Source organism: Penicillium nucicola (genome assembly GCF_028828085.1).
Source record: "Penicillium nucicola strain IBT 29836 chromosome Unknown utg000010l, whole genome shotgun sequence".
In the NCBI taxonomy this organism is placed as follows: Eukaryota; Fungi; Ascomycota; class Eurotiomycetes; order Eurotiales; family Aspergillaceae; genus Penicillium; species Penicillium nucicola.
In genome coordinates, this window is record NW_026643134.1 from 1,077,257 (window position 1) to 1,103,029 (window position 25,773).

General features: G+C 51.6%; 10 protein-coding genes across 10 annotated transcripts; 1 reads left to right on the top strand and 9 right to left on the bottom strand.

Annotated features, from left to right (window-relative positions):
• Positions 1-486: 486 nt before the first annotated feature.
• On the bottom strand, positions 487-5,065 carry pan1 (actin cytoskeleton-regulatory complex protein PAN1; the record flags this gene model as incomplete). Its single annotated transcript, XM_057131326.1, has 3 exons — positions 487-1,693; positions 1,746-4,383; positions 4,444-5,065. The coding sequence occupies 3 exons, from the start codon at positions 5,063-5,065 to the stop codon at positions 487-489; spliced, it is 4,467 nt and encodes a 1,488-aa protein (XP_056979314.1).
• Positions 5,066-5,502: 437 nt separating this feature from the next.
• On the bottom strand, positions 5,503-6,272 carry N7511_008950 (DNA-directed RNA polymerase II core subunit RPB11; the record flags this gene model as incomplete). The annotated part of the gene is made up of 4 exons (XM_057131327.1): positions 5,503-5,700; positions 5,758-5,867; positions 5,922-5,980; positions 6,121-6,272. The coding sequence occupies 4 exons, from the start codon at positions 6,270-6,272 to the stop codon at positions 5,503-5,505; spliced, it is 519 nt and encodes a 172-aa protein (XP_056979315.1).
• Positions 6,273-8,193: 1,921 nt separating this feature from the next.
• Positions 8,194-11,183, bottom strand: N7511_008951 (uncharacterized protein; the record flags this gene model as incomplete). The annotated part of the gene is made up of 2 exons (XM_057131328.1): positions 8,194-10,440; positions 10,494-11,183. The coding sequence occupies 2 exons, from the start codon at positions 11,181-11,183 to the stop codon at positions 8,194-8,196; spliced, it is 2,937 nt and encodes a 978-aa protein (XP_056979316.1).
• Positions 11,184-12,491: 1,308 nt separating this feature from the next.
• pmt4 (dolichyl-phosphate-mannose-protein mannosyltransferase) lies at positions 12,492-14,973 on the bottom strand (the record flags this gene model as incomplete). Its single annotated transcript, XM_057131329.1, has 3 exons — positions 12,492-12,952; positions 13,018-14,656; positions 14,746-14,973. 3 exons carry the CDS (start codon positions 14,971-14,973, stop codon positions 12,492-12,494), a joined length of 2,328 nt encoding a protein of 775 aa, XP_056979317.1.
• A 684-nt stretch (positions 14,974-15,657) lies between these two features.
• Positions 15,658-16,599, bottom strand: N7511_008953 (uncharacterized protein; the record flags this gene model as incomplete). Its single annotated transcript, XM_057131330.1, has 1 exon — positions 15,658-16,599. One exon carries the CDS (start codon positions 16,597-16,599, stop codon positions 15,658-15,660), a length of 942 nt encoding a protein of 313 aa, XP_056979318.1.
• Positions 16,600-17,034: 435 nt separating this feature from the next.
• N7511_008954 (uncharacterized protein) lies at positions 17,035-18,150 on the bottom strand (the record flags this gene model as incomplete). The annotated part of the gene is made up of 1 exon (XM_057131331.1): positions 17,035-18,150. One exon carries the CDS (start codon positions 18,148-18,150, stop codon positions 17,035-17,037), a length of 1,116 nt encoding a protein of 371 aa, XP_056979319.1.
• A 695-nt stretch (positions 18,151-18,845) lies between these two features.
• On the bottom strand, positions 18,846-20,243 carry N7511_008955 (uncharacterized protein; the record flags this gene model as incomplete). The annotated part of the gene is made up of 6 exons (XM_057131332.1): positions 18,846-19,213; positions 19,271-19,344; positions 19,405-19,784; positions 19,843-19,919; positions 19,981-20,017; positions 20,070-20,243. The coding sequence occupies 6 exons, from the start codon at positions 20,241-20,243 to the stop codon at positions 18,846-18,848; spliced, it is 1,110 nt and encodes a 369-aa protein (XP_056979320.1).
• Positions 20,244-21,557: 1,314 nt separating this feature from the next.
• On the bottom strand, positions 21,558-23,760 carry N7511_008956 (uncharacterized protein; the record flags this gene model as incomplete). Its single annotated transcript, XM_057131333.1, has 3 exons — positions 21,558-22,682; positions 22,735-23,577; positions 23,635-23,760. 3 exons carry the CDS (start codon positions 23,758-23,760, stop codon positions 21,558-21,560), a joined length of 2,094 nt encoding a protein of 697 aa, XP_056979321.1.
• Positions 23,761-24,015: 255 nt separating this feature from the next.
• On the top strand, positions 24,016-24,470 carry N7511_008957 (ATP synthase subunit e; the record flags this gene model as incomplete). Its single annotated transcript, XM_057131334.1, has 3 exons — positions 24,016-24,039; positions 24,105-24,294; positions 24,397-24,470. 3 exons carry the CDS (start codon positions 24,016-24,018, stop codon positions 24,468-24,470), a joined length of 288 nt encoding a protein of 95 aa, XP_056979322.1.
• Positions 24,471-24,933: 463 nt separating this feature from the next.
• On the bottom strand, positions 24,934-25,710 carry N7511_008958 (CSN8/PSMD8/EIF3K family protein; the record flags this gene model as incomplete). Its single annotated transcript, XM_057131335.1, has 3 exons — positions 24,934-25,202; positions 25,256-25,437; positions 25,496-25,710. The coding sequence occupies 3 exons, from the start codon at positions 25,708-25,710 to the stop codon at positions 24,934-24,936; spliced, it is 666 nt and encodes a 221-aa protein (XP_056979323.1).
• Between the last annotated feature and the right edge of the window lie 63 nt (positions 25,711-25,773).

Here is a 25,773-nt window from a genome sequence, read left to right on the forward strand (position 1 = left end):
GGTTTCAGGTTTGGTGTTTTGTGATCACACACGGATTTCTGGCGTTTGGTTTTGCATTTTGAAACGCAATGTATAGTTCTTGCATGATGTTCATTACGGTGGTGATACGTTCGAGAAAGTACAGGGTAGTCTCTTTGTATGTAAGAAATCTACTATTGAGTAAATATGATATACGAAATGCTTTGTTTGTTGATCAATCTATATGATAGCTTATGGGAGCCTTGGAAATGTTATACACGACATAAGCAGGGATGAGACGCAATATGCGGTGCTGGTTACTACAAACTTTAAGCTGAAGCAGCTTCGGGAATATCACGATAGACAAAACTAATGATTATTCCAAGAAAAGTACAGAAAGACTAGCTACTCGCCATTATCAACGAACCTCATGTCAACCGTTTCCATCATTCAACGCATTGACATCCTTCTCCTCGTCGCTCATCTATACAGTATGTACTCTCAACGACCAACTCCCTCATCCCATCCTCACAGCACACGACCAGCCGACGAGCTTGTGCTGCGGTCGTTGACCTGGGTCTTCTTCAAGGACATACCCTGCTGAATGGAAGCGAGGAGGGCACCACGACCACCGTTACCGCCACCGCCAGCTGCAGAAGGGGCAGGGGGAGGGGGAATACCGGCTGCTGGAGGGGGTGGAGGGGGAGCAGCGGGGGCTGCTCCGCCAGGAGGCGGGGGAGGAGGGATCCCGGGGGCACCTGCGCCTGGGGGAGGGGGAGGAGGCGGAGGCGGGGGAGGAGCACCAGCTGACGGGGCAGGCGATGACGTATCATCGCTTGGGCTTGGGATGGCCGGGACAGGGGGCAAGGTTGCCGGAGGCGGGGGAGGGGGTGCGACAGGGCTGGCTTGCACCGGGGTGGCAGACTTGGAGGCAGACTTGTCTTCGTCCATGGCGCTCAGAGGACGCGGGGGTGCCATTGTGCCGAAGAGGATACTAGCAAGCTGTTTGGCACTGCCGCCGCCGGGACGGTCCTCGTCCTCATCATCAGAGGAATCGAACTCGGAACCGGCGTTGGACCAGTCGTCGTCATCCTCGGGGCGTGCGCGAGTCTTGCGTTCCAAGGGAGCTGCACCGTGGAAGGAAGGCTTGGTGGGCTCTTGCTGCTGTTGCATGGACATGCGGTGGAAGGGGTTCGTAGACTGAGCAGAGGCCGGCGGCGAGGTCACGGAGTCGGCGGAGGGCTGACCCATGTTCTTGAAGTAGGGGTTCTTTGACTCAGCATCGGGAGTAGCTGCAGGAAGAGCCCGGCTGCTTTCAGGGGAGCTGGCCTCGGGGGTGGCCACGTTCTCAGGTTCAAATGCCGCCGGGGGTTCGGGAATAGCGATAGTGGGCACTGGGGGAGGACCAGAGAGAACTTGGCTCTGCGCTGGGGTGCTGTGCTGGGGAGTGATATCGGCAGGGCCCTCATCGTCGGATGAGCTGTCGTCATCATCAAGACCTTCGAGCTCACGCTGCAACTGTCGCTCACGCTCCTTAGCTGCCTCGAGCTCCGCACGCTGGGCAGCAAGGCTGGCCTCCTGTTCCTTGGCCTGTCGGCTGGCTTCTTCCCTACGACGCTTCTCTTCCTGCTTCTTGATCTTGCCCTGGCGGACTTGTTCTTCAAGGGCCTGGAGGCGAGCAGCCTGGGCATCCTTTTCCTTCTGGAACTCCAATTCGCCTTGGTTGGCCTCGCTCCTGCAAAATTATTAGCTTCGTCTATGTTGATAATTCCTTAGATTGTACTCACTGGAGACGCTGAGTCTCAGCCTCCTGTGCCTCCTGTTCTTCCTTGATGGCCTGCTCACGAGCAGCCTGTTCCAGCTTAGCATCATCCGCCTTCTTAGCATCAGCCTGGCCGGCACTATCTGTGCGGGCCCGGCGAGTAGGGGGAGCTGGAGGTGGCTTCTTGCCTGCGGTCTTGGGAGCTGCGGCGCTGGAACCACCGCGTTCATCAGCAAGGCGACGCTGTCTCTCCTGCTCACGTTTTGCATCCTCTTCCTCGGCACGTCTGACACGGTCCTCGCGCTCCTTCTTCTCGCGCTCTTGACGTTGCACAAGAGTCTCACTGGAGTCATTCACCTTCAAGCCAGCGGCGGCCATGCGCTCAGCAATACGCTTCTGCGCACGCTCCCTGGCAGCGGCCACACGATCCTCGTGCGTGTTTCCTGGAAGGGAGCCCGAGGACTCAACAGACGTGGGCATAGAAGGTCGCACAGCAGGAGATTCAGCAGCTGGGGATGCGTGACTCTGCACTTCGGGGGAAGGCCTTGACCGCTCCTCCTTGCGAACATGAGCAGTGCGAGAGTTACGGCTCAAGTCATAGATGAAGTCGCGGGTAGTATCTTCAACACCCAATGCATCCTCCCAGCGACGCTTCTCGTGTTCACGGGTAGAGTTACTGCTCTGATCACGAAGGCTGTCTTCCAAGCTGCGGGCGAAGTCGCGCACACTCTCCTCTACATCACGAGTCATGGTGTCGTTGCGCTCCCGTTCGGCCTTCGCATTAGAGCTCTCAGCCTCGAGGCGACGAGCAGCCTGACCGTCGTCATCCTCCGAGGCAGGTGCAGGGCGTCCAGCAAGCTCGGCAGCCCGGGCTTGCATACGAGCGCGAGCACGAGCCTTGATTCGGTCCGCCTCAGTCACAGTACCACCAGGACCGGTTCCAATGATGGTCGAGGCACCACCGGGGTGGGCTTTGGCATCCTTGAGACGGAATAGCTCAAGCTTTGCGTCGGCAATCTCACGCTCAAGACGGCGCACATCAGATGCAACTTGAGGAACCTGATCCTCGTAGGACTGTAGCTGGCGACGGAGAGCCCTACGCTCGGCTCCACTGTCCAATTGTCGGAATGCGGCATTGGGGTGGGTGTCAAGGTCATCCTGCACGCGGCGAATACGGTCCATGAGGCTCTCTGCCTCACGACGATCCTGGCGGTCAAGGGCATCATCATCCTCGGCCCGGTTCTCGTCCTGGAAGTCAACAGCGTCAAGCATAATCTTGGTCTCGCGAATCTTCTTGTTCAACTGCTCCACGGAGTAATCCTCATCGGAAGTTCCTGAAGCGGCAGGTGATGGAGTACGAGCCTCATTAGCAACGCGACGGCGAGCACTGGAGCGGTAACCACCAGCGGCATCGTTATTTTTGAACATAGTAGCATCCTTACGAGAAGCGGGGGAGTTACTACCCCCACCGCGGAAGGAGTGATCCTTGAGATAGCTGACACCAGTCTTCTGCGGCTGGAGGAACGCCCCATTTGCCTTGCGGGCCTCGGCATCCTGGGAGAGAAGCGACTTTACTGTGCCAATAGACTCGTTCAAGTGTCTCGTAGAGGGGGGAACAAGTTCAGGAGGCAGGCGGCTGGGGACAGGGTATCCATTAAGAGCACGGTAGATCATGTGCATGGCCACAGCGAACTCATCCATGTTGAGGCGACCACGGTTATGCGGGTCAGCCAGAGTCCAGATACGCTCCAGGTCCTTGCGGTTCAGACCACTCTGGCCCATGATCTCAATGGCGGTCTCACCACTGACAAAGCCCTTGCGCAATCCATCCCATGCGCGGAAGAGATCATCGTAGATTTTCTTCTCTTCCTTAGTGATGGCCCAGGCGACCGTAGCATTACCTGAAAGAGCAGCTGCACTGAAGCCACCTTCACGGCCGGGCTGTGGCATCAGCTGCTGCTTCATGGCATCAATGTTCGGCAGACCCTGGGAAGGAGTGTTGATGAAGCCCCACTGGCCCGGCATACCAGTCGGTTGAGCGGTCAGCCCAGTAGGCTGGGCTGTCAGGCCCATTCCACCAGTCTGGGCCGGGCTCAGGTTGGAGCCGAAACCAGTAGGCATTGGTGGCATTGGAGGCCGCGGGCCAGTGTAACCAGTAGCCTGTGGATTGGCCATGAATCCGGTCTGTTGTGGCTGAAGGAATTGGGACTGATTCTGGCCAGGATATCCTGTAGGCTGGGGTTGCTGGATACCAGTCTGCTGGGGAAAGAAACCGGTGGGCTGCGCAGTCAGCTGCGACAAAAGCTGGGCATTATTCGGCTGTTGCGGCACGGGCTGTTGAACAATCGGGGGCGTCGAGTTGTTTTCCATAAGAGGAGCGTCGAAGTTGGGAACGTTCGTTCGCTGCTGGGGCCGCTCCGGCTGCGTATCCGGGACATCGAACGAGATGATATCCACCATACTAGAAACCTCATTCTTGACTACTTCGGGTAGGGAAGGAGGAAGTTCGCGTCCGGTGAGACGAATGTTGCACAGATACATCGCCAAAGCGAACTCGGGGAAAAACAACTGTCCGGACTTGGTGGAATCAGACAGGACCCAAATCTTAGAAAGGTCGGTACCAGTCAGCTTAGAGCGCATTAGAAGGTCTCTCGCCTTGTCGCCTGTTGTTACAAGTCAGTATAAGTCATCGCTATCCTATTTGGGATGCTTGATAAACCCACCATCCATTGTCTTGCTGTCACCAACGGCAGACTTGAAGAGCTGCTCAAACTTGGCCTGATCCTGGGCAGTAATAAAGGAGAGCCGAATACTAGGAATCTTAGATCCAGTCTTAGGCGGCACCTGGGGAGGCGCACCGGCACCAGCATCTTGGAAGGAGTTCGCGATCTCAGATGAGGTCTTAAAACGCTGCGGTATCTGGGGAACAGGAGGCGGCGCCTGCGCCTGGGTCTGAGGGGTGTATCCAGTGAATTGGGGCTGGAAGCTCTGGGGTTGCTGCTGTTGCGGTTGCTGTTGCTGCTGCGGCGCAGCACCAGGAAAGCCAGTATATTGGGGTTGAAGTTGGCCTCCAGGGAAGCCGGTCGCTTGAGGCTGGAGTTGTCCCGCGGGGAAGCCGGTGGCTTGGGGCTGTAGCTGCTGGTTACCGAATGGCGAGGGCTGTCCGGCGAATCCGGTGGGTTGAGGAGCAAAGCCAGTGGCTTGAGGCTGTTGAATTGAGGGCTGTTGTTGGCCTTGGGGGAATTGCGAGTAGGGTTGTTGTTGCTGCTGTTGTTGCATGAATGGTGCCTGGCCAGGACGGCCACTGGCACCACCCCCGAGGAAAGTATTCGACGAGGAAAACATTACCGGAACCACGCTTGCATTGAAAAAAACAGATGCAGAAGAACCAAGAAATTGATCAGAAGAAAGAACAAATGCAAAGATGGTACGGTGGAGTTGAATCTCAGGAGGATGCGAATGACGCTGTACTGGACGCGGAGGCACGCTAACCCAACCGGGTGATTAGTCAGAGGTCCCTGCAGGATATTTTTGGATCTACAACATTTGATGGAAGAAGCAATGAGCAGACATATTTCATTGGTATCATGGTAGACACATTGTGTCATTAAACGCATAGCCAGTCAAAGCGTGGCAAAAAAAAAAAGAACAGAAAAAGGGTCATCCATAGATCCCCAGATCGAAAACAAGAAATAAAAGGCCAAGCACTAATGATCGCTGCTCCATGCGCCGGATTTTCAGAACTCAGAAAAGAAAATGGATGAAGTGGGCTGAACGCCCACTTACTCGGCGGCGCCCTGCTGCTGCTGGTTGGCGGCGTTGGCCATCTTGCGAAGCTCAAACTCCTTGGTGAACTCGCGGGAGATAATGTTACAATCCTTGATCAGAGCATGGCAGGCATTGATAACAGCCTCGCGAGGAGTGATTTCCCCGTCGGTCTGAACACGCAACAAGAAGTTGGGGGTCAAAGGGTGAGGGACCTGTTATGTTAATGTTAGAGTTGCTCTTTTCAACGCTACATGGATCGGATTACGTACCTTGTAGGCGGCAAAGATGACATGGGGAGTCTTGAGCAGGCGAGTGCGCAGCATGTTGCCAAGGGTGTGATCCTCTTTGTGGAAAGTGAAAATCGCAGCCGAGGGAAGGCCTGGATAGAGTCAGTCGGGGTATCAAGTCTCAGTTCAATAAGACTCAGACTTACGGGTATCAACCTCGACATCGATCTTGTTCTCACCAGGAGCAAGCAAGATTGCCTCATAACTATGTTGTTTGTTAGTCATGGCCGTATGAGTGCAGAACCAGTGCGAAGCTGAAGTGCGTGGTGAAAGGGGGATCAGAAGGGAAGTGATGTAGAGAGACAATGGCCGTTAAAAGCATAATACAGAAAACATAAGACTGACACATCAGGGGCCTCATCGCCTGCCGACATAAGGGTACGCTGGTGACGCGGGGCAGGGGAGTTTCCGCGGCGACCATATCGCTCACGAGCAACTGCAAGTGTAGCATCAAATGAGGCAGGCTCCCCTTGGTCTTTTTTCTTCATGACCTTCATGGTTGCAATAAGGAAACGAGACGAGTTGGGGTACGGGTATGGAGAAGGGGAAATGTGAACATCAAGAGGCAGACATAGGAAAACAAATCCCCGGGGAAGACAGGCCCAGAAGGAAGGAACGATGCATTGTTGCATCCTTCCGAATCAGGAAGCTTCGAAGGTGACATATTTCAGGGCTGACCTGAAGTCATGCATCTTCGGGGGAAAGAAGTGAAGAAGACACCACACTCACCGATCTGGCGCGTTCATCTTGAATCTAAGAAGTCGTGTATATGCAAATTTGTGCAAGCTTGTCTCCAAAAGATGAAACAAATAAAGGCAATCAAAAGTCCAATTGGAAAAAGGCGTTCAATATACGTCTCCGGACCTCGCTGTCGTGAGAGGTAATTTGGAGGCTTTCGCTATTGATCAGCGAGCTTGAGCCGCTGTTTCGTGTACTTGCTAGTTTTGTGCAATATACCAAAAAAGCACTTCGTTGAGGCAGTTGTAGTGATGAACGGGATATTTCGTTGATATCCTCGGTTGCTTGCTTGATGAAAAGTAGCGGGAGCAGAACCAACGTGATATTGATCATGTGATTACTTGAATATCACGTGATGTGTGTCAACATTATGCCTGGTTGACAACATGTTCAATTTTCACTTTGTCTAATGGTATATGTACTCTGTATGGCAATCATTGTAGGTGTACATGCACATATAGACATATATTGGTAGTCATAATATATAATATATAATAAATCGTAACTATGTCGAGCTCAGTCATCTCCATACTGAGATTTATACCTCAGAGGAATAATAACCCCAACCGATTTTGGAACACTTTGAAATAACATTATGTGAGATACAAATACTAAACAACTGAGTTTTATTTGCCTTCTACATACGGACAGGTGAAACTTACTGGAACCAAGAGTGGCACCTCGTGTCTGGGTCCAATCTATAATTTACATCATCTGCCCATCAATGTAAACATGTCCTACAATATAAATATTGACCATGAAACAAAGCTGGAACTCGACAGGAACCCAAAACTAATTGAATCCAAACGAGAACATACAATACAACTTGCCCACTGATCGATGTACACAGTCTGTATATATTAAATGAGCATCCACCCACCAAAAACCAATTAATCTACACAACACAGACAAGCGTGGACCGTGGACCAAATCCCCAAAAAAGACAAAAAGCCGATATAACCGGCCCAAGGCCCGAAATGTATTAAAAGAGTCGAGCCAAGAAGACTCTACCCAGAGACGCTTGAAAAAAAGGCAAAATGGAGTAGACAGACATGAAAACAGAGGGCAAAATAAATACCCAGGAAGAAAAACACACAATATGGTAAGGAAGAAAATAAGAAGACAAGATCCTATAGAAAGGAATCAAAAGGAGAAAGGAACGCCTGGTCTCTTCCCACGCCGATGCCAGAAAGATGAAAATAGAGGAAAACAATCGATAGTCAAGTAAAACAGAAACGCAAAAAGAAACATATGTATCATGCTTGAGGATGCTGTATGCCGTATGTATATGCCGGATGCAGAGTGCCGACTTTTTCTTATTTGCAATGCAATGCACAGATCAATGATCAGGGAAATGATGCATGAAGGCAATATCAAACCAAGGCACTTTCAAACGGCAGAACAAGGACGTTAGGTTGATGATGTACCGTATGTGCGTGATGATTTCATGTCATGGAGGGAGAGTGAGAGTGAGAGAAGTAGGAGAGATTAAGAAAATAGGAAATGCAGAGGAGACATAGTATGAAAAGGGAGAGGAAGGGCAGCAAAAAAGGAAAGGCTATACAGCGTGATGTGGACAGGTATCTGTTCAGATGCAAATGTAGACAGGGTCTCGTGGTTGATAGGTTTTGAGGGGAGAGGAGGGAGGGGGTGATAGCAGGGTGGATAGAGAGCCTGGGTTTAGTGTACGGCACTCAATAGATCACCGAACCCAGAAGTCCCCCGCTTCAGCTTCCAGCTGCTCTTCTTCTTGTCGCGTTTCTTCATCATATCGGACCATGCCTCATCGTCATCCTCGTCGTCGGATCCAGCCTTGCCGTTACCAGATGGGCTGGTTCGTGAAACGGGCCGCACGGTAACCGTTGCGAGGGAAGATTTTGGCAGATTAGGCTGTGATTGCGATAGAGGCAGGGAGGGGTTTTGGTTTTCATCGCCCCAGGTTTTGCTCATGGAAGAGACAGCCGAGTTAGATTGTTCAGGCTGCATGACCGATACGGGACGGTAGCGAGATGCCATGCCGGCATTGCTACGCTCCGAAGGAGCAATGGAAGCTGCGTATCCAGTGTTAGGACGGAAGGGAGCACCAGATAGGTTTGGCATAGGGGAGCCAGTGCGGCGAGCAGAGACATTTGGGTCCAGCATGCTTAATGTGCGTTGATCGATGTGAGGAGGCACCGAGGGTGGCACGCCAAGAGCGGAGCCGGCGGGCATAGACATAGGTCTCATATTGGGGTTGATTCCGGTCATCGAAGGAGGACCCGTCATAGAAGGAGAACCCATGGGCATCCCAGGCATCCCAGGCATCCCAGGCATACCAGGCATCATCATTGGTGGCATAGGCATACCGCCCTGCATCATGGGTTGACCCTGTCCGCCTTGCATGTGCATCATTTGCTGCATCCATTGCATTTGCATGTGCATCATGTGGCCCATTTGCTGTGACAGCTGAATGGAGGCCTGTTCGCCGGCAGTGACGTTGTTTTGTTGCTGAGACATCATCGAGTATGGCCGCGGCACAGCACCCATCTCATGCATTGCCTGTGTGTTGGGACTTCCTCGGCGAATCGCCCGGGCCCGTTCCTCGTTTGCAATCACACCAACAAGACCTCCGGGAGGAGGCATTTGCATTTGATGAGAAGTAGACCCTCCATATACAGATCCCCCGCTGCCACCGCCTCCCATAGCCAATGATTCACGGTTGGGACCATTGTGAATGCCCGCACCAAAGTAGGGATCTTGCGGCAGGTTTCTAGCGAAAACAGGCAGACCCCGGTTGCCTTCACCTTGGGCTCCCGTCGTTGAGCTGGAACTCGAGATATACGGCGGCGCCATAGACGCACGAAGGTTGGGATTCGAGCTGGCATTGTTCAGACGAGTAGGCGGGCGATTGCGATGGGGGAATCCATGTGCTGCCAAGATTCCCAAGGGCACATCATCATCTTCCTCTTCGCTGCTCTTTCCGCTGGCAGACTTATCGCCCTGGGCGGAGAGACGACTCGGGAGCAAATTGGGCGTGCTGCTGCTACCTCCGCTCATCATTGGGTGCAGAGATTGCGCGGGTGCTTGTTGACCAGTAATCTTCATCATCTGCTGGCGGTAAACAGAGAGATGGGCCTCCTGCTTCCGTCGTTGTCGCTCCGTCTCACGTTGCTTCTCCACCTCGTCTTCCTCATCGTCGAAGTCGTCGTGATCGGACTCCTCGTCACTCTTAGTAGCATTGCTATTAGACCGTCGAAGCTCTTGCTGTTGGCGATAGTGCTCAAACTGAGACGGAGTCATCACCTTGTTACCAGGAGAAGTAGACTTGGGCATTCTTTCAGCAAATTGCACGGCCAATCGTGCATTATCCGCAATCGAGTTATCTATCCGGTCGTCATGTGCAGGTGTGCGATGGTACTGAAACATATTATCGGGTTCGGGACTCAAGTGCTGAGAATAAGCGACGCCCTTGCCCTTGTCCACAGCTGCGGTTCCACCGGAGCTGGGAGCATCGGCCCACTCTGCAGAGCCTTCCTTGCTCCACATGAGGGATTGCCGGACCATCTTGGCATCTTCATCATCAAAGGCACCAGATTCTCGCTGTGACGAGTAAAGACCACTCCTCCGCAACAACCCCCTGTCGGACTTTCCTCTACTCGGCCGATCCAGAGAACGATGGGCAGTGGTAGCCTCGGATGCGAAATTCGGCGATGGAGATGGTTTTCGCAAAGCGGTGACAGTGTCGAGGGTGGACTGGCTTTGGTTTTCTGAGTATGCATCCGAGTCGTGTAGCAGGCCCTGTTCAGATGGGCGGCTACGATGACCACGGTCCCAAGAGTAGGGAGGTGACTCGATAACCGGAGATCGGTCTGTATTAATTGTGTCGGGTGCGCCCGCTCTGCTGGAATGGAATCCGGGGAGGGTATGCGTCGGGGGTGACGTGGAGTACTGCGATACAATTAGAGATGCGCCTTGTCTCTGAGATGAATCATATGCTTTACCTTTCCCGGCTGCGGTGAGGGATCCCGCATGACACTCTTTCGAGAGCTCATATTGTCGAACATCTTATTGAAATCATCGCTGGAACCCAGAGTGAAGTTTGTGTCGGGCAGCTTAGGGGGCGTGGCCGTGCTGTCGGTGCTCCCAGTCACCGGGCGGGTTTTGGCGGCATCTGGGGTTCCCTGTCGAGGAACAACGGGCGCCGACGACTTTGAGAAGCGACCGCCAAAGGAAAAGGTCCTCCCAGCGGCACGCAGAGCACCCGAAAGCGGGGATGGATCGGGGATGTCATGGATCCTTGTATGCGGAGATTGGGTCTCGTCGGGCGGAGGGACCTCCGTAGAGGATGGCAGGGTGGACGATGAACTTAATCTGGTTGACGTCGAACTTTCGTAGTTGCCACTGTCACGTCTCCCAGTCAGTCGTTTCCTGAGGGAATCCATGGTCGAGGGGCGGTCATACCGATGTTTGTCCAGGGGTCGCTCCTCGGCAAACATGTTGTTCTCTTCCAGCATCCTGGGTACCGCATTGGCTTCGCTGAAGCGCTTGTTCAAGGACGCTCCGTCGGTCATGGCTCGTTGAGGACTGGGTCGCTCGAAAACTCGAAAGGAGGGTGGAGGGGTTTCCACGTCGTCCATAACATTCCCGGACGACTTTCGCCGGTTGAAGCTCTTGGGAAGTTTGATAGGCATGGCAGTGACCTAGAACGTCCCAGGTGTGTTATGATCCACCACTTATGGTTTCAAGGGTGCGCCGATCCTAGGGAGTGGCCTTTTTGGGGGGAAGAAGGGAAGTGGGAAGTCTGATGAGTCGGAAAACAAAGCAACCCGAATAAGCGATCAGTCAGGTACCTGAGGTAAACAGCCGCGAAGGGGGGAAAAACAGCAGAACACCCGAATTGACGATCAGGGGTGTGCTGAGGACAAGTCAGTCACAAGAGAGAAAGTTCTGGGAGAGTCACCTCACATTTGCTTAGCGGCTGATCTGACGCTCCGGAATCCACAGAGTGGATTTTGCTTTTTCGATCGGATCCCCAACTGGATAGGATTCCCGAATTCCAGGGCTGTGTAGTTGAAGACCTTGCAAAAACCAAAGACAAGAGCCACAATCCCCCAAGAGAGAGCAAAAAAAGCAACGAAAAGAAAAAAGCCCAGGTGAAACCAGCGGGATACAGTCGGTTTCACTTTCGCACTCTCAGATTTGCAAGTTCGAGAAAGAAAACTGGAGACCTGCGGGGAGTGGAGGTTCTACCCTTTGCCAAGAGGAATGTGATGGGAGAGAGGAATGAGAAGGGGCCAACGGTTGAGAAGAGAGAGTGATGATTTACTCCATTTTGGATCTTCAATGACTCTAGCCGGTTGTGGAATTGAATGTGAAACCTCTTTACTATACATAACTCATACACTCATACCCTCATACACTTAGGGGAGAGAGAGAAACCCTTTGTATAAGTTTAGTTACCTTACCTTACCTTTACTCTCTCTCTCGCCCTTCTATAAATAACCCATCTCCACCGAGGCGAATCGCTAAGAATGTCGACAGGAATTTTACAGTCGAGTCTAGACTACTGTATCCAATTAATCAATATATGTACGTGTGAGAAATAACTCAGCCATACAGCAATACCCATGTTGACACATGTCATTGGACATCACGTGAAAAGATGGGATCACCTGATCAATGGCCTGGTCTCGGAAAAGAGCGATAGAAGCACAGAGGGCTATTGTATGGAATTGGGCTCACAGACAATCGGAGGGGGTCCCGTACAACCGTCACACAACACTCGAAAGCTGATGGTGACGGAGGATGTACTACATGGGGAGAATCTGGAGATTTCAAACAGAGACATACATAGGAGTTGAAAAAAAGATAAGTTCACTTACACCGCCCGGGATCAATCCCAGGTCACATTGTCCCAACACCTTCCCACCTTCTATCTCGCGTTATAAGTGTATCTTACAAAGGGCCTGCAATGGCTTGCGTCACCAAACAGTGGAAGCTTATTTGGCAAAGTGCAGGTCGTAGTTCAGCCACTTGCGGGCGGTTACGCCAGCAACATCAAGGCCAGGGGTACCGTAGGTCAGCGGGGCGTAGAAGATGAAGCCCCAGATGGTGGCGGCCAGGATGACAAGGGTAGCGATCCAGCCCGCAACGAGCGACCGGCAGCCCATGCGCTCCTTGGCGGTGATGAAGCGGCGCAGGCTGCTGACCGATCGAGCCTTGGACTTGCCAGTGGGGTCATCGACCGGGGGAAGAGCAGTGCGGGGATCAAGCGGCTGCAGGTTGAAGATAAATTCAATCAGGGCACCACACACCATGGTGGAGGCCAAGTGGGAGGGCAGGTAGTGGTGCAAGAAGCGCTGACGGCCCATCAGCCAGAAGGGGAAGTAGTGGGCAGCCCAGCACAGGAACAAAAATCCGGTGCTGTTGTACAGACGCGAGCGAGTACCAGGACCCCAAACTAAAACACATGAGGTTAGTCAACGGTTACAAACGTCGATTTAGCTTTCTTTTGGTTGTACTTACTTTCTTCCAATGCATCCACACCCCGGCGGAGGGAGAGCTGGTCAGCACCGACAATACCGGCGAAAACTGCCAGAAGACTGCTAGCAATCCACCATCCGATGGGGTTACCCAGGAAGTAAATTTGACCACGGGTCTCATTCTTGGTCCAGAAGCTGACACCACGCAGCAGGAAGGGCCACTGGAATGGCTCGGTAGCATAGGGGTGGCTGCTGGTCAAGGCGTTGTTGTGGTGGAACATGGCACCCTGGAGCTCGAAGTACTTGCGAAGGAAGGGCAAAGTCTTCACCTTGCGCTCCTCTCGCACCAGACGGGGGCTATCCTCCTCCAGATTCTCGATGGTCTCGGCGTACCATGCGTTGCTGGACTGCAGGATGTTCTTGTTGCCGTTGATCTCGGCTTGCTTGTAACCCCATTCAGGCAACGGGGTGGTGTGTGTCCACAGGGCAACCCGAGTTGGGACGTGAACCAGCTTGAACAAGCTAGCAAGGGTACGGAACTCCTGGGCGGTCTTGCCGGACTCGATCTTAAGCTCGAACAAGGTGTCATTGTGACGGTCGCCATCAGCCTGTTCTTGAGGGACAGTGGTGAACTCCTGGTTGGTGGGGTAGAAAGGAGAGGCAACATCGTGGGTGAGGAGGTAGGACTCGGTGCCAACGTGACGGAGTTGGATAATATCGCCATTCCTGACACTGCGAGGCTCAGTCGACTCATAAGGCACAGCGGGGAGAATCTGCCACTGGTTGTTGGTATCGTTGTGGGGGTACCCAGTAACCTGCTGGCCCTGGCTGGAAATACGACCATCGTCATAGCGAAGAGGGTACTTATCCCAGTGGCTGTGGAGGAAGACCTTGGTGTCCTTGTGGCGCATGGTGATGGTGTCAAAGTACTGAATGCCAACGGACTGGGCAGTCATCTGATTGTCGCTGAGAGTCTCCTGGAACTCCGGGGTCATGAACTCGTCACCGGGACCGGAACGGTTGAGGATGGCGAAGTGGACCTGGAACCAAAACAGGTAGAACAAGAAGGGAATGACAACGAGACCAACAGCGCGAGCAACAAAGTGCTTGCCCCAGCTGATCATGTCGAGTGCGCCTTGCTGACGGTTGATATCCAAGAGGTTCCACAAGTCGATGAGGACAGCCGCACCAATAGTAACGAAAGTGAAGAAACCAACATATTTGGTAGAGATGACACAGCTCATGCAGAAGCCAGTCAACAAAAGCCACTTCCACCACTTACGACCAAAAGGCTGGTGACGCAGCTTGTAGAATCGAACGTAACAGAGGATGCTGAGAGCCATGGACAACACGAGAGTGGCATCCAAGAGAATCAGACGGTCTTCCGCAACGTGAGCATTGTCAAAGACCATCAAGCCAGCTGCCAGAACGCAAGCGGGCAAAGAGTATCCGGACTCCCACATAATGAGGAACACGACGGGAATGGTCAGGGCACCGAGGGTAGCAGGCATAGCACGCAGCCAGATATAAGGAACGTTGTTCTCGATGTACGAATCGCCAATGTTCTCGAAGAGGAAGTGTCCATCAAAGCCGATAAGCCAGCCCATGGCGGCAAAGAGCAGCTTTCCAAATGGCGGGTGGACATCGAAGAAGTAGGTGCGTTGCAGGTAGTATGAAGCGAACTAAAACAAAGATCAAAGTTAGATAAAATTGCCCCTAATTCGTGAAAACCCTGTTCGCGACAATCGCGTCGAAGCAATCGACTCCATACCTTTCCAAAGTGGACTTCATCGAAAACGACCTCGTTGGGGAAATCGATGCGGTAGAAGCGCGTAGCGAAAGCCAAAACAGTGAGAATAACTATGGCCAGCCAATAGTCCCATTCCGAACTTTTCTTGACCGGGGCCGCAGGAATCAAAGAGCCATCATCAGAGGGCAATGCCGTGTAAGCCTCCTTCTTTCCACCTCTCTTCCGCAGAGAGGGCGAAGGGGACGACATAGTTGGATGGATGAAAGAGAGCGACCGAGAAACTACCTATAGTCAAATAGACTTCGGGGGAGGAGTCAGTATGAGAAAGCAAGTAAAGCACAAAGAGAGAAGGAAGAAAAACATACTAGAATCACCAATAAAGCATGACCAACAATGACCTGTAAAGGAGGAAAAGGAGTAGAGGGGGCGAAGTTGTAGAACGTTGCGTGTCTTCTTTGCACAGGAGGGCGGTGGCCCATGCTCCACTTGTATACTTCATTGAAACACGCCCTACGTAAGCCTTGTTTGAGTATTTCATTGTCAGAGGATTTACCAATTACATATATTAGGGAATAACATAGAATTGGATCAGTTCGGTGAGTTTCGACCTAAATATTAGGTGCTGTTGATCTGCCGTAGATTTGTGGTGTCTCCTTTGACCACGGTTTCGGACTATTTGTCGGACTATTATTTGCATTCAATTGAACAAAAATGCAAGGTTCAAGACATGGATGTGTACCTTTGGGTCTACTATGCATAAATTTTTATTGTTGCATACTGTAGAACCCATTTCGGTCACACATCATAGACCCCAACGGGCAATAACAACATTGGAACACACATTGACTGCTGAATAGAGAGATACATTAAGGTCATATAGGAACCAGTCTAAACACACCAAGACACCACAGTAATACACCAAGGTCCCTGCTCCTAGACCTCCCGAATAACAAGCCACAGCCCCTTCCGAAAAGGCACCTCATCTTCAGTCTCCTTCTCTGTCGAACACTGATGCCTCGCATGCCTCCGCCTGCGCCCAAGATCTTCCTCTGGATCCTTGGCATCATTCCTTTTCTTCAATGCAGCATTAAACCTCGTCAACCGAGACTTTGAAGACCAAGGCAAGATATCAAACTCCAGCTCGGCAATCCAAGGACCCAATGTCTGGATACGTCGCTGGCTAACATCCACCTCCTGCTGTTGTTGCAGAGACCCATCATCGCCTGGGCTATTCGCACCAGCCACATTCTGAAGCTGCAGCAAAAGCGGCGCCTCACGATTAATCTTGCCCTGTGAATCCAGGATAGGGATACCAGCAAGATGGGCCAAAGCATCCAACTTGGCAATTTCAATCTTCAATCCTCGCGGACCGAAGATATCTCTATTGGCAGTCTTGATAGATGAATCTGTCCGGCTCTTTGAAACGCCTTGGCTACCCAGATTGGCGAGACCGCTGACTGCGGACCCGATCCAGTGCAGGGGAAATAGGATCGGGACGGAGTTTAGGATCCCGCCTGTTGCGTCTAGGACTTGCAGGGGTGGACTGCTTGAGATATCTTTGTTCAGTTGGTCGAGGAACGTGAGGAAGGAATCCTTGGGGAGGTTGTAGGACTTGAGGATTGGTGCGTAGGCGCGGATGAAGGGGGAGTCAAAGGAGGAGGTTATGGCGGGGATTGCGATTGGTCTTTTTGTTGATGCTGACCCTATGCTTGGTTGGGGAGTTGTAGTGACTGGGGTTGACGGTACATATTCTCGTTCTTGTTCTTGTTCTTGTTGAGTTGAGGGTCCTGGAGCTGTATATGCTGGCGGCATATCTGCTTCCTCTGAGGCCGGCCCCATGGCCTCAAATGGGTTCTGTTTCTTTTCGTCAGACATGGTGAGTTGGAGAGAAGTGAGAATGTATTTTGCGGACAATGTCCATCTTATATGGGGGCCAAATTTCTTCTATGGGGGCCAAATCAGCCTTCAGTTCTAAGGTGGGGGGACGGATAAGCTCAGCCTCAAATTTATCGGTGCCCTACGGTGGCTTAGAGATGAATTTGATTTCCTCACCAGAAAACAAGCATTGGCTTGCAAGGTTGTCAGAGTGGACACTATGCCTTATCGGGTATCCATTGCGAGATGTCGTCACCGCCCTACGGAGCTTGGAAGCATACAAATATCCAAAAACGTCTTGGTGGTTTCTCATGTTAAAAGCATCAAAAATTTCCCTGAAACTCCAAATGCACTCCAAATAATGCCAGCAAAATAGCTTCGCGAAATATGCATCTGAATCTCAAGATCATGGCTCATGGGTATCAAATCAACACCTCAATCATCATCCGAAACATTCAACAACTCCAGCTCGGTCGACACCAGGGCCTGGAATTCGGCACGGGGCATTCCCGTGGCCTTGGCCAGGCGAAACAAGCTCTTGATACTGGTGCCAATATGCTGCTTCACTCCAACCTCACACGTAGACCGGTTCTCGGCTTCTTGTTCCAGTCTGGCAACCGAGCTACCAGAGGAAATAGATGACGGGCGAGGGTGGTTCAGGGCTTGGGCAGCCTGATCAGTTGGAATATCAGCAGCAACGTACCCATTTGTACGTGGTGCATTCGAATCATCAGGCCCGTCAACCTGGCGACGAAGCAGGCTGGCCAGCATATCGCCATTGAGAGAAGACGGACCCACCTCGGTCTGTTCTTCCGTGGGGTCATGGCTATCCAAGGCGGGCTGCACGTCGCCGTATTGAGAGAAATACGTTTGTTCGGACAGACCTGACGGTCCCAATGATGAAGAGCCAGCCGCTGGTGCTGGGGTCTTGGATCCAGGCGTAGCATCATACTGAGCCCAATAATCGTCGTCGTCGTCTTCTTCCTCCTGGTGGCCATTATCCTTGAGATTTTCCTGTCCAGTAGCCCCATTCACACCATTTGTTTGAGTCAGAGAATCAGCCTCTCCAATGGATGAGGCCCAGGTATCCTCCTTATCAGCAGGTCCTTCCTGTGGCAGAAGCTCCGCAACCCGCCAGCCGGGGCCACCTCCCTCTTCGTCTGTTGGGCACCAAAGGTAGAACACAGTAATGCTGTATTCTGGCAAAGAGACCTGGGCCTGAAGAGTCTCATAATCGATCCGTTTGTATGTCACGGGCAACTCATCGGGCAGCTCGATCTCGCCCGATACGGGGTGCGGTTCAAAAGTAGCGCCGTCAATAATCATACGCAGGCGCTCCGCTTTGCCCACATCCCAGCAGAGAAGTTGCAGCCATGAGTCGGTGGAAGAAGTAGACAGTGAGCTCAGGACGTTGACTCGTTGGCGCAGAACCGGAGAGAGGAGCGGGAGAAGTGCTGGAGGCGCACGCGGGGACACGAAGGCTAGCGGGAGGCATGCGAGGAGAGGAGGGAGTAATGAGCGTGTCTCTGGGGGGGTAATTAGGTCGACCATGGTGACTATGAAGAAAGGAAATGCGGAGGTGGAGGAAACTGAGGGACAAGCTCCCAAAAATGACTAGGGCTCCATTCGCCCGAACGTGGGGCAAAACAGAGCAATCACCGGCACGCTTGAATTTCCATGGCTCTCAGGTCCCGTTTAGGGCTCGGTCTTTGGGTTTCGAGTCTTGGGTTTGGATGCAGTCAGCTTTGATCTAGATAATTTCACTCCAATTGGTCCTTTTTTCGTTCTGATTCGCGCTAGATGATCCAATCCCGAACACCTCAAACTTATTTTGAACGCTATGAAACACCTCTGGCGAAAATAGCTATCATTTCGGAGTTGAGAGAACGCCCAGTTGGTTTGGAAATATTTGAACATCGACTAGAAAGCGAAGAGAAAAATCCAAGCAAAAGAATGAACCGAAAAGAAGGAGCTGCGTAACTATCGCATGTGCCTGGATGCCAAGGCCCGGCCAACTCCAAATCATCAACGTTATCTTGCCTCAATCCCTGGCTTCCACTTGACAACATTGAGTCATAGTGGGATGGTGAATTGGGCTTTCTAGAATGTATCTATGAAGTATTCAAGCTTCAAATATCGAAATAAAACATAATTTTGAATTATATATTTTGGTCTCAGACTCGAAGAACACACTGCTAGACTATGCACTTACCATTATCCTTCTATAAACTTTTAACCTTAAACCGTTATGAAAACCGCACACCATTTTCAGCGATATCAATCTCCTTGTCGTCCACAAGAATTGACAACCGCAAATCCTCCAGGTCAGCCAACGAGGAAGGGGAAGACGAAGACCTAGTGGAATTTCCCTCCTCCCCATGAAGCTCCCTCCAATGAGCAATCTCCTGCCGACCTTGATCGTTCGGAAGATCCGAATAATACCAATACTCGTGATGGTCGCGCGGACCACGACACGGGCTATGGCGGGAAAGAGAGACCTGAACACGGCGCGGCATGAGTCTGGTAAACAGAGGCCAGATACTCATGAGACAAGCGGCAATGAGAGCGACCCCTCCTTCGATGACAGCCAAAACAGACCCTTTGATTGAGATCCCTATGTAGAAGATAATTAGTCCATCTGCTCTGCTTCTCATCCAGAAATGAGGCTTACATGTCGGGTCATGGATGGCTTCCGAGTAGTCGGCAAAGTATACAGTCATCCGGAGAATGCTGGCAATAGCACCGCTAAGAATAAGAGTCAGTATTACAGCGATTAGCCAAGTATCTTAATAGTGAGTAACTCACATTCCACTCAGCAGAAAAATACCCGTCAGTGCTATCTTCTGTCCTCGGGGCGCGTGTAGGTTCCAAACTGACGGGATAGGCAACACCAGAATCAGCACACCCGTCAAGGAATTTAACGGCGAGAGAACATGAAAGGCAAGTGGTCCATGAATACATGCCCCGTTGGTGATGCGCGTGGTTCCTAAAATGGTTGCGTACCGACATTCGAAGAAAGCGTTGATGAATGTTGTAAGTCCTACACTGAGGACCAAAGCACCGACTATATAGGCGCATACTTGAAATTTCCGAACCGTGAAAATGCGCACATAGAAGATGAGCAGGGCTAATTTGGCTGGGGTGGTGGTGAATGGGTAATCGAGAAGTTCAATAGCGAATATGCCCTTGATTTTAGATCAGCCATTTTTTCTATAGAACCTTGGCGTCTTGAAGCGTGCGTACTTTCAACGTGAACAGAGTTTTGTCGGGTAAGTGGGATACGAAAGCATAGTGATATCCCATTCCACCGATAGTCACCACTATGTGAAAGATGAGTTGTCTGTACCATCAGGCCTGTGATGGTAGATTGGCGGGACTCACACAGAATATAGATAGTTGATTTCGCTAGACTTGCAACCTGTTTACCACCCGATGAGCATTTGACTGGAATATAGGATGAATAAACTTACCAGAGAGAGTAAGACCAGATAGTCATCAATGCGAAGTTTCATCCGCTGCATACACCGAGTAACAAGCCGGGCTACAACGAAGAAGATTTGCAGGATAGCAATAGCAACAGCCGTGCCTATAATGGCATTACTGCCATACCTTTGCCGGTCCCCATCAACCCAGTCGTTGGCCATATTGCAACGATAACGGCCACATCAAACTCCCCATTGGCAAAAAAGACAAAGGAAAACGGTTGTAACGCTTTATAACCAGATAATATACACAGCGAAAGACAGAATATAAGACAGAAAATCCAACATTATAGGCAGGACTTGCAATATATCAAAGACCGATTCAAACATGTTCGGCCCAAAGCCCCAAAGCAGAGACAGAAGACGTATGTGGAACCCTACCACGAATGAGGGTATACACACCCTAACCTCTGAGAAGCGCAACCACAGATCGAAAGCCGAACAGCGCGTGGAGAGAAAGTCTATCAGCAATTGAGTTTCCATGCGCCATGGGTTGAAATCACAATCCCCCATTATATATGGCTCTCCTTTCAATATCCACCCGCCCCCAACGTGCCCAGAGGTAGCCCCCATTTCTTGACATCATGATCGTATTTTGTCTTCGGGGCCTTCGGGTTCGGGAAAGGTTCAACGAACTAGGTTACAATTGTCCACCTCGGGAACAAATACTCTGTTCGCTAAGGGTATGCTCGAATGCTATCCGAGGTAGCCCTTCCTCAGTCCTGGGTCCTGGGCTTGAGGCGAATCCGATCTCGCTACATCGGGAAGAATCATAATCCTCACAAGCCCCATTTCCATTTTCGGAACTCGGAGGCTTTTCATCGGGAAATCATGTGAAACCAACAGTCGATTGGAGGATCTTCGGCCAGACTCGTGCCTATCACCGCTACTCCAGGTCTTGACCATGAGTCTCGACCAACTTTAATTCGGTTTACGTAGTGGGTTTTTCCCATCGGGTTCGGATTCGGGAGATGACCGTTTCGATACACCGGATATCACATTGGTGGTGGATTTGGGAAAGGGCCAAAGTTTACAGTAGGTGGGATGAGGGTTCGTTGATTTATTGGCGACCTCGCGTGGTCGAGGCCTGTCGAGACCCTATTTCCTTGTATGATGTATGCTCTGATATTTGGAAATGCGATATCGATGAAAGCGACCAAAGCAAAGGAGATTCGCCTGAAGGATTTCATCTAGCCGTGCACTGGGAGCCGGGAGTTACTCATTGGGAACCACCATATACCACCCGCCACCAGTAACAAACCGAGTCTGAGTGGTTACAGCCAAAAGGCAAAGGGATCTTTCTTCATTGCTATTGGCGATGGAATTCATTACCGGTACATGCACAAAGTATATGGAAGAGAAGGGGGTATATGGCAAGACGGGGCACCCAAGAAAAAGGTGAACGGGGAAGGTCAGCCCGCGGAAGAAAACTACATCAACAATGGTTGGAAGACACAAGTCTTTGGCGTGGTAGAGTTAAGCCACCCGATCCTTGTTCTCCAATTTTCCTACCAACCGCTTCATATCTGTCCACTCCTCCGCGGGCACTTCTTCAGGCAGTCCACCCAGTCCCTTGCCAACCTCAAAGACCGTGATGACACCATCCAGGCCGCCAGTTGCAAGTCGGCGTCCTTCACGCTCTTCCCATGCGACCTTGTTCAGACTCTGGGATAGGATACCACCACGACCGCGGGATGGTGTAGTACGGACGGCGGGTACCTCAGTGTCCGAGGCAAGGTCCCATACTTCCACGTTGCCGGCGCCATCGACAAGGGAGAAGACGCCGGGTCGGTGTGGAGACCAGCGTGCATCGTAGACCACATCCTCGCGGTTGATCTCGAGGATGGGTGAGACCACCTGTGTTTGAGCGATACCGGATGTGACAGAGGCAGTGGTCGCTGGTGGCCGCACACGCCAGAGTCTGACACTCCAATCTAGACTGGAACTCAACATGAGATCTCCTAGATCGACTGGTCCACGGCCAGGGTGGAATGCGGTGGACATGATCGGCGCTGCATGTCCACGATAGGCCAGACGATGATCTGTGCCAGCCTTGGCTCCAGCTCGATCGTACCGGTGGCAGGGGTAGATACCTCCTTCTTCAGTGCCCACAATGAAGAATGTGGGATCGGAGTGAGGGAATGACATGGTGGTAGGGGCGAGATCCTCCGTCTTCGATGGGGGAGGTGTAGTCAGTTCCAGATATTCTTGCGGTTGGGAAAGCATATCGACAGTCCAACCACAGACCACACCGTCTGTTGAGGCAGTCATAATGTTGTGTGCATTCTGTGTACCAACAATTGAGATGCTGTAAACGGGATGGGTGTGTCCAGAGCCAGTCAGGGGGGTCTTTTGTACTGGTGCGCCTCCACCAGCGCGAGAGGAGCGAGTGTCCCACAGGAGGACCTGTCCAGAGTAAGAACCACCAACAATAAGGTTCGGATGGTAGGGAGAAAACTTTGCGGTGAGAATATCAGAGGTAGAATGGAACACGTATTCCGGGCGAGACTGTAGGTGCTGGTTCCAGACCTGGACAAGCCCATCTGGTTCGTGAGGAGCGGAAGGATTTTTGGTGTATGATGCAAGTAGTAATTCCGGGAACTTGAAACGGTCAGTACACAAAACATGTATCAATATCGAAGGCAGTGCTCACCTTAGGAGAGAAACTCAGATCACTGATCATACGCTTCTTACTCCAACGTTCGTCCCAGAACTGGCATACTTCTCGAATTCCTCTCCGTTTCTTGCCAGTCTCTTCGTCTTCTTGCAAATCTCCGTCAGTTCCGCCAAGCTCGTAATCTGCCAGTACATCGTAGTCCTCGTCTAAAGCTCGCTCGATGACCTTCGAAGAACGTTCCACAAAGTCCAAGAAGTCGTCCGACGATGTGACAGCCTTCAATTCGTCGTCGTCGAGTGTGCGCAGAGGGTATCTTAATTGTGAAGATTGCGCATCTGTCTTCTCATTATTCTCTGTCTGGCTAGTAGCCTGCAATTCTTCTTCGATTTCCTTGCGAAGCTTCTGTCGGATTTCTTCGTCACGTTCCCGGTCCCGTCGACTAAGACGCTTGCTCGACCGGCTGGTACCAGGGGCCTCTTCATTATCTGAAGCAACAGATTCGTCAGGAGTCTCAACTTGAAGATCCAATCCATCTGTTTGTACTGCTTTACTGTAGGTGACGACCTCTGGTTTGTGTTTGCGTTCGGGTTCGAGTTCAGGGGGTTGCGGGGCTTCTGTTGCGGAGGAAGTGTATGGCCCCTCGCCGATTGTTTGGACAGCAATGGACTGAGATTGTGGACGCGATGAAGAAGCATATGCGTCGGTGTTCTCTCCACTCAGTTGACTGGCGCTGAGCACGGAGGTTGGCCGACTTCCTCTGCGCGACTGGCTATCCGCGCCATGGCTCAGAGAGGCGGATGCTGGGCGATCCACCAGACGAGAAATCAAGTCATCAAGCTCGTGTCTGTTATCGGTGCGACTAAACGCTGGCGAGATAATCTGCTATTATGATTAGCTTCATTTGAGCTCCATAGGCAGTTCACATGCTGCATTTACCTCCGAAGCATCACCAACACTAGTTCGGGATGTGAACTCCTTCTGGCGAAGCTCACGCTGCCTCTTCAGCTCAGCAAGCTTCGCCTTTTTGGCAAGGATCTCATCCTTACGCTGCTGCATTGACATCTTGAACAACCATGAAGAAATTAGACCAGACGTGTCGTTCGTACAAGTGTAGTAGGCGCGGTTTATTTACCCGGGATGACTAAGGGTTGAACGGGCGGCTTCGGAAAAACCTCGCGCAGGGACTGAAGATTGAACCTCGCCCCAGACCATTACGGAGACACCTTGCCATTGTCGGTTGACACCTGTGAAACGGACCTTCGGTATCTTGCGATCTTAATTCCTTCTTTATTCCCGTCCTCCGAATTTATCACAAAAATGGCTAGCACTCAGGGTGTCAATGTGAGTATCAGCTAAGGGTGACCCTCTCCGCGAACCGGCTGTTGACCACGTCTTCGCATTCACAGGTCCTCCGTTACTCGGCTCTCGTTGCCGGTCTAGTTTATGGTGTCTACCACCAGTCCTCCCTCAACTCGATCACCAAGCGCACAGAGATTGAGCACGAGTACGCTCGCAAGGAGCGCCTGATTGAGCAGGCCAAGGCCGAGTACAAGAAGAAGACCCAGCCCCAGGAGACCAAGACACAGCCCACCGGACGTACGTTACAACTCCCTATTAACACGGCCTGACTCGATGCGAAACGATCCGAAGCAGCCGTCTACCCACCACCTCCCCAGCGCTAACCAACTCCTTCTCTAGTCATCACGAATTTCGAGGACCCCAAGTTCGACCTGGAGGCATTCTTGCAGGCCAAGGCTACGGGATCGCAGTAAATGCGATGGATAGGAGAGTGGAGGAATGATACGCAATGATCTATTTGCGGGAATCGCACTTCTCCCAGGGTATTAGACGCGATTTGCTCAAGTCCGCTCCATATTTCTGTACGATTGTTTGGGTTTAATCTGCCCCCGAGCTGTGGCATTGCGAGCGAAAGATGGAATGATTTTGTTTCTCATTTTTAGACGTTTTATCTGGGTCCTGTACATACCCTGGGCTGTCGTGCGCCTGTACACTACAGTTGGACCATAAGCAAGAGCAAAAGATCGTGTTATGCATTCCGGCGTTCATTCTTATATGCCCCAGACCGATTCAAGTTCTGGCGTTCCTTTCTCCTCGCACTTGTATTATCTGGACGGGATATGTAGCCATCTAGCCATGTAGCAATCCAGCCATGTAGTCTTCTCTGGACGGGGAATCGAAGATAACTAGCAATGTCTCGAGGGACCTTTGACAAATTCAACTTCCGCTCTTTCCAAGCATTTTCATTGCATCGTGAATGCTGTTCGAGGATTGCTTCTCCGTGGGCAATACAACGATAGCTTTGGGGTGTAGCAACTTTGTCTCCGGGTCCCACGTCCATCCACACTTCGTAAACTTGGCTATTATATTGGGATCCTCCTGCTTGGCAGACAGTTCATCGAGACCGAGATATTTTGCTGCTGTCGACAGCCTTATCGCTTCGTAGGATGTGCTCACGGAGATCAAGGTTTTGTCTTGGTAGAAGCCTAACAACAATTTCAGTGACTACTGACCAAGTTTGGTAGGCTTGAATACATACTTTCATATCTGAGTACTAGTGGCTGGAGCACCTCCGGCCATGGACATTGTCTGAGGATTTGATAGACCTGGTCAACTTGCGTTTGCCATACCGCTCGTAGTAAGGTCAAGCAGTTTTGCAGAGAAGGATCTTGGTGTAGGAGAGATACAGGAATTCGTTTTGTTAAGGCTCGAGCTTCCGGCCTGTGGTACAAGCCTTGTCAGTGGTTGATATTCAATAGGATAGCCCTTGACGACTTACACTTGATCGGTGAGGAGATGGACGAGAAAGAAGCTGGAATAAAACGTGCTCAATAGTGTTTGATCACCACCACCAGTTTCAGGACTGCCGTTGCCTGCAGACATAAGACATGCTTCATGTTCGTATTGCGATAAGGCTTCGAAGAGCTGTGACGGTGGAGCGTTGGAGCTTATGAGCCCTGCAAGCTGCTCCAGAGTCAGCGGAGGCAGCTCCATCTGTGACATGAAAGACAATGAAGTGTAGATGGTTCTATTTTCTGAGATCAGATACCGCGTTAA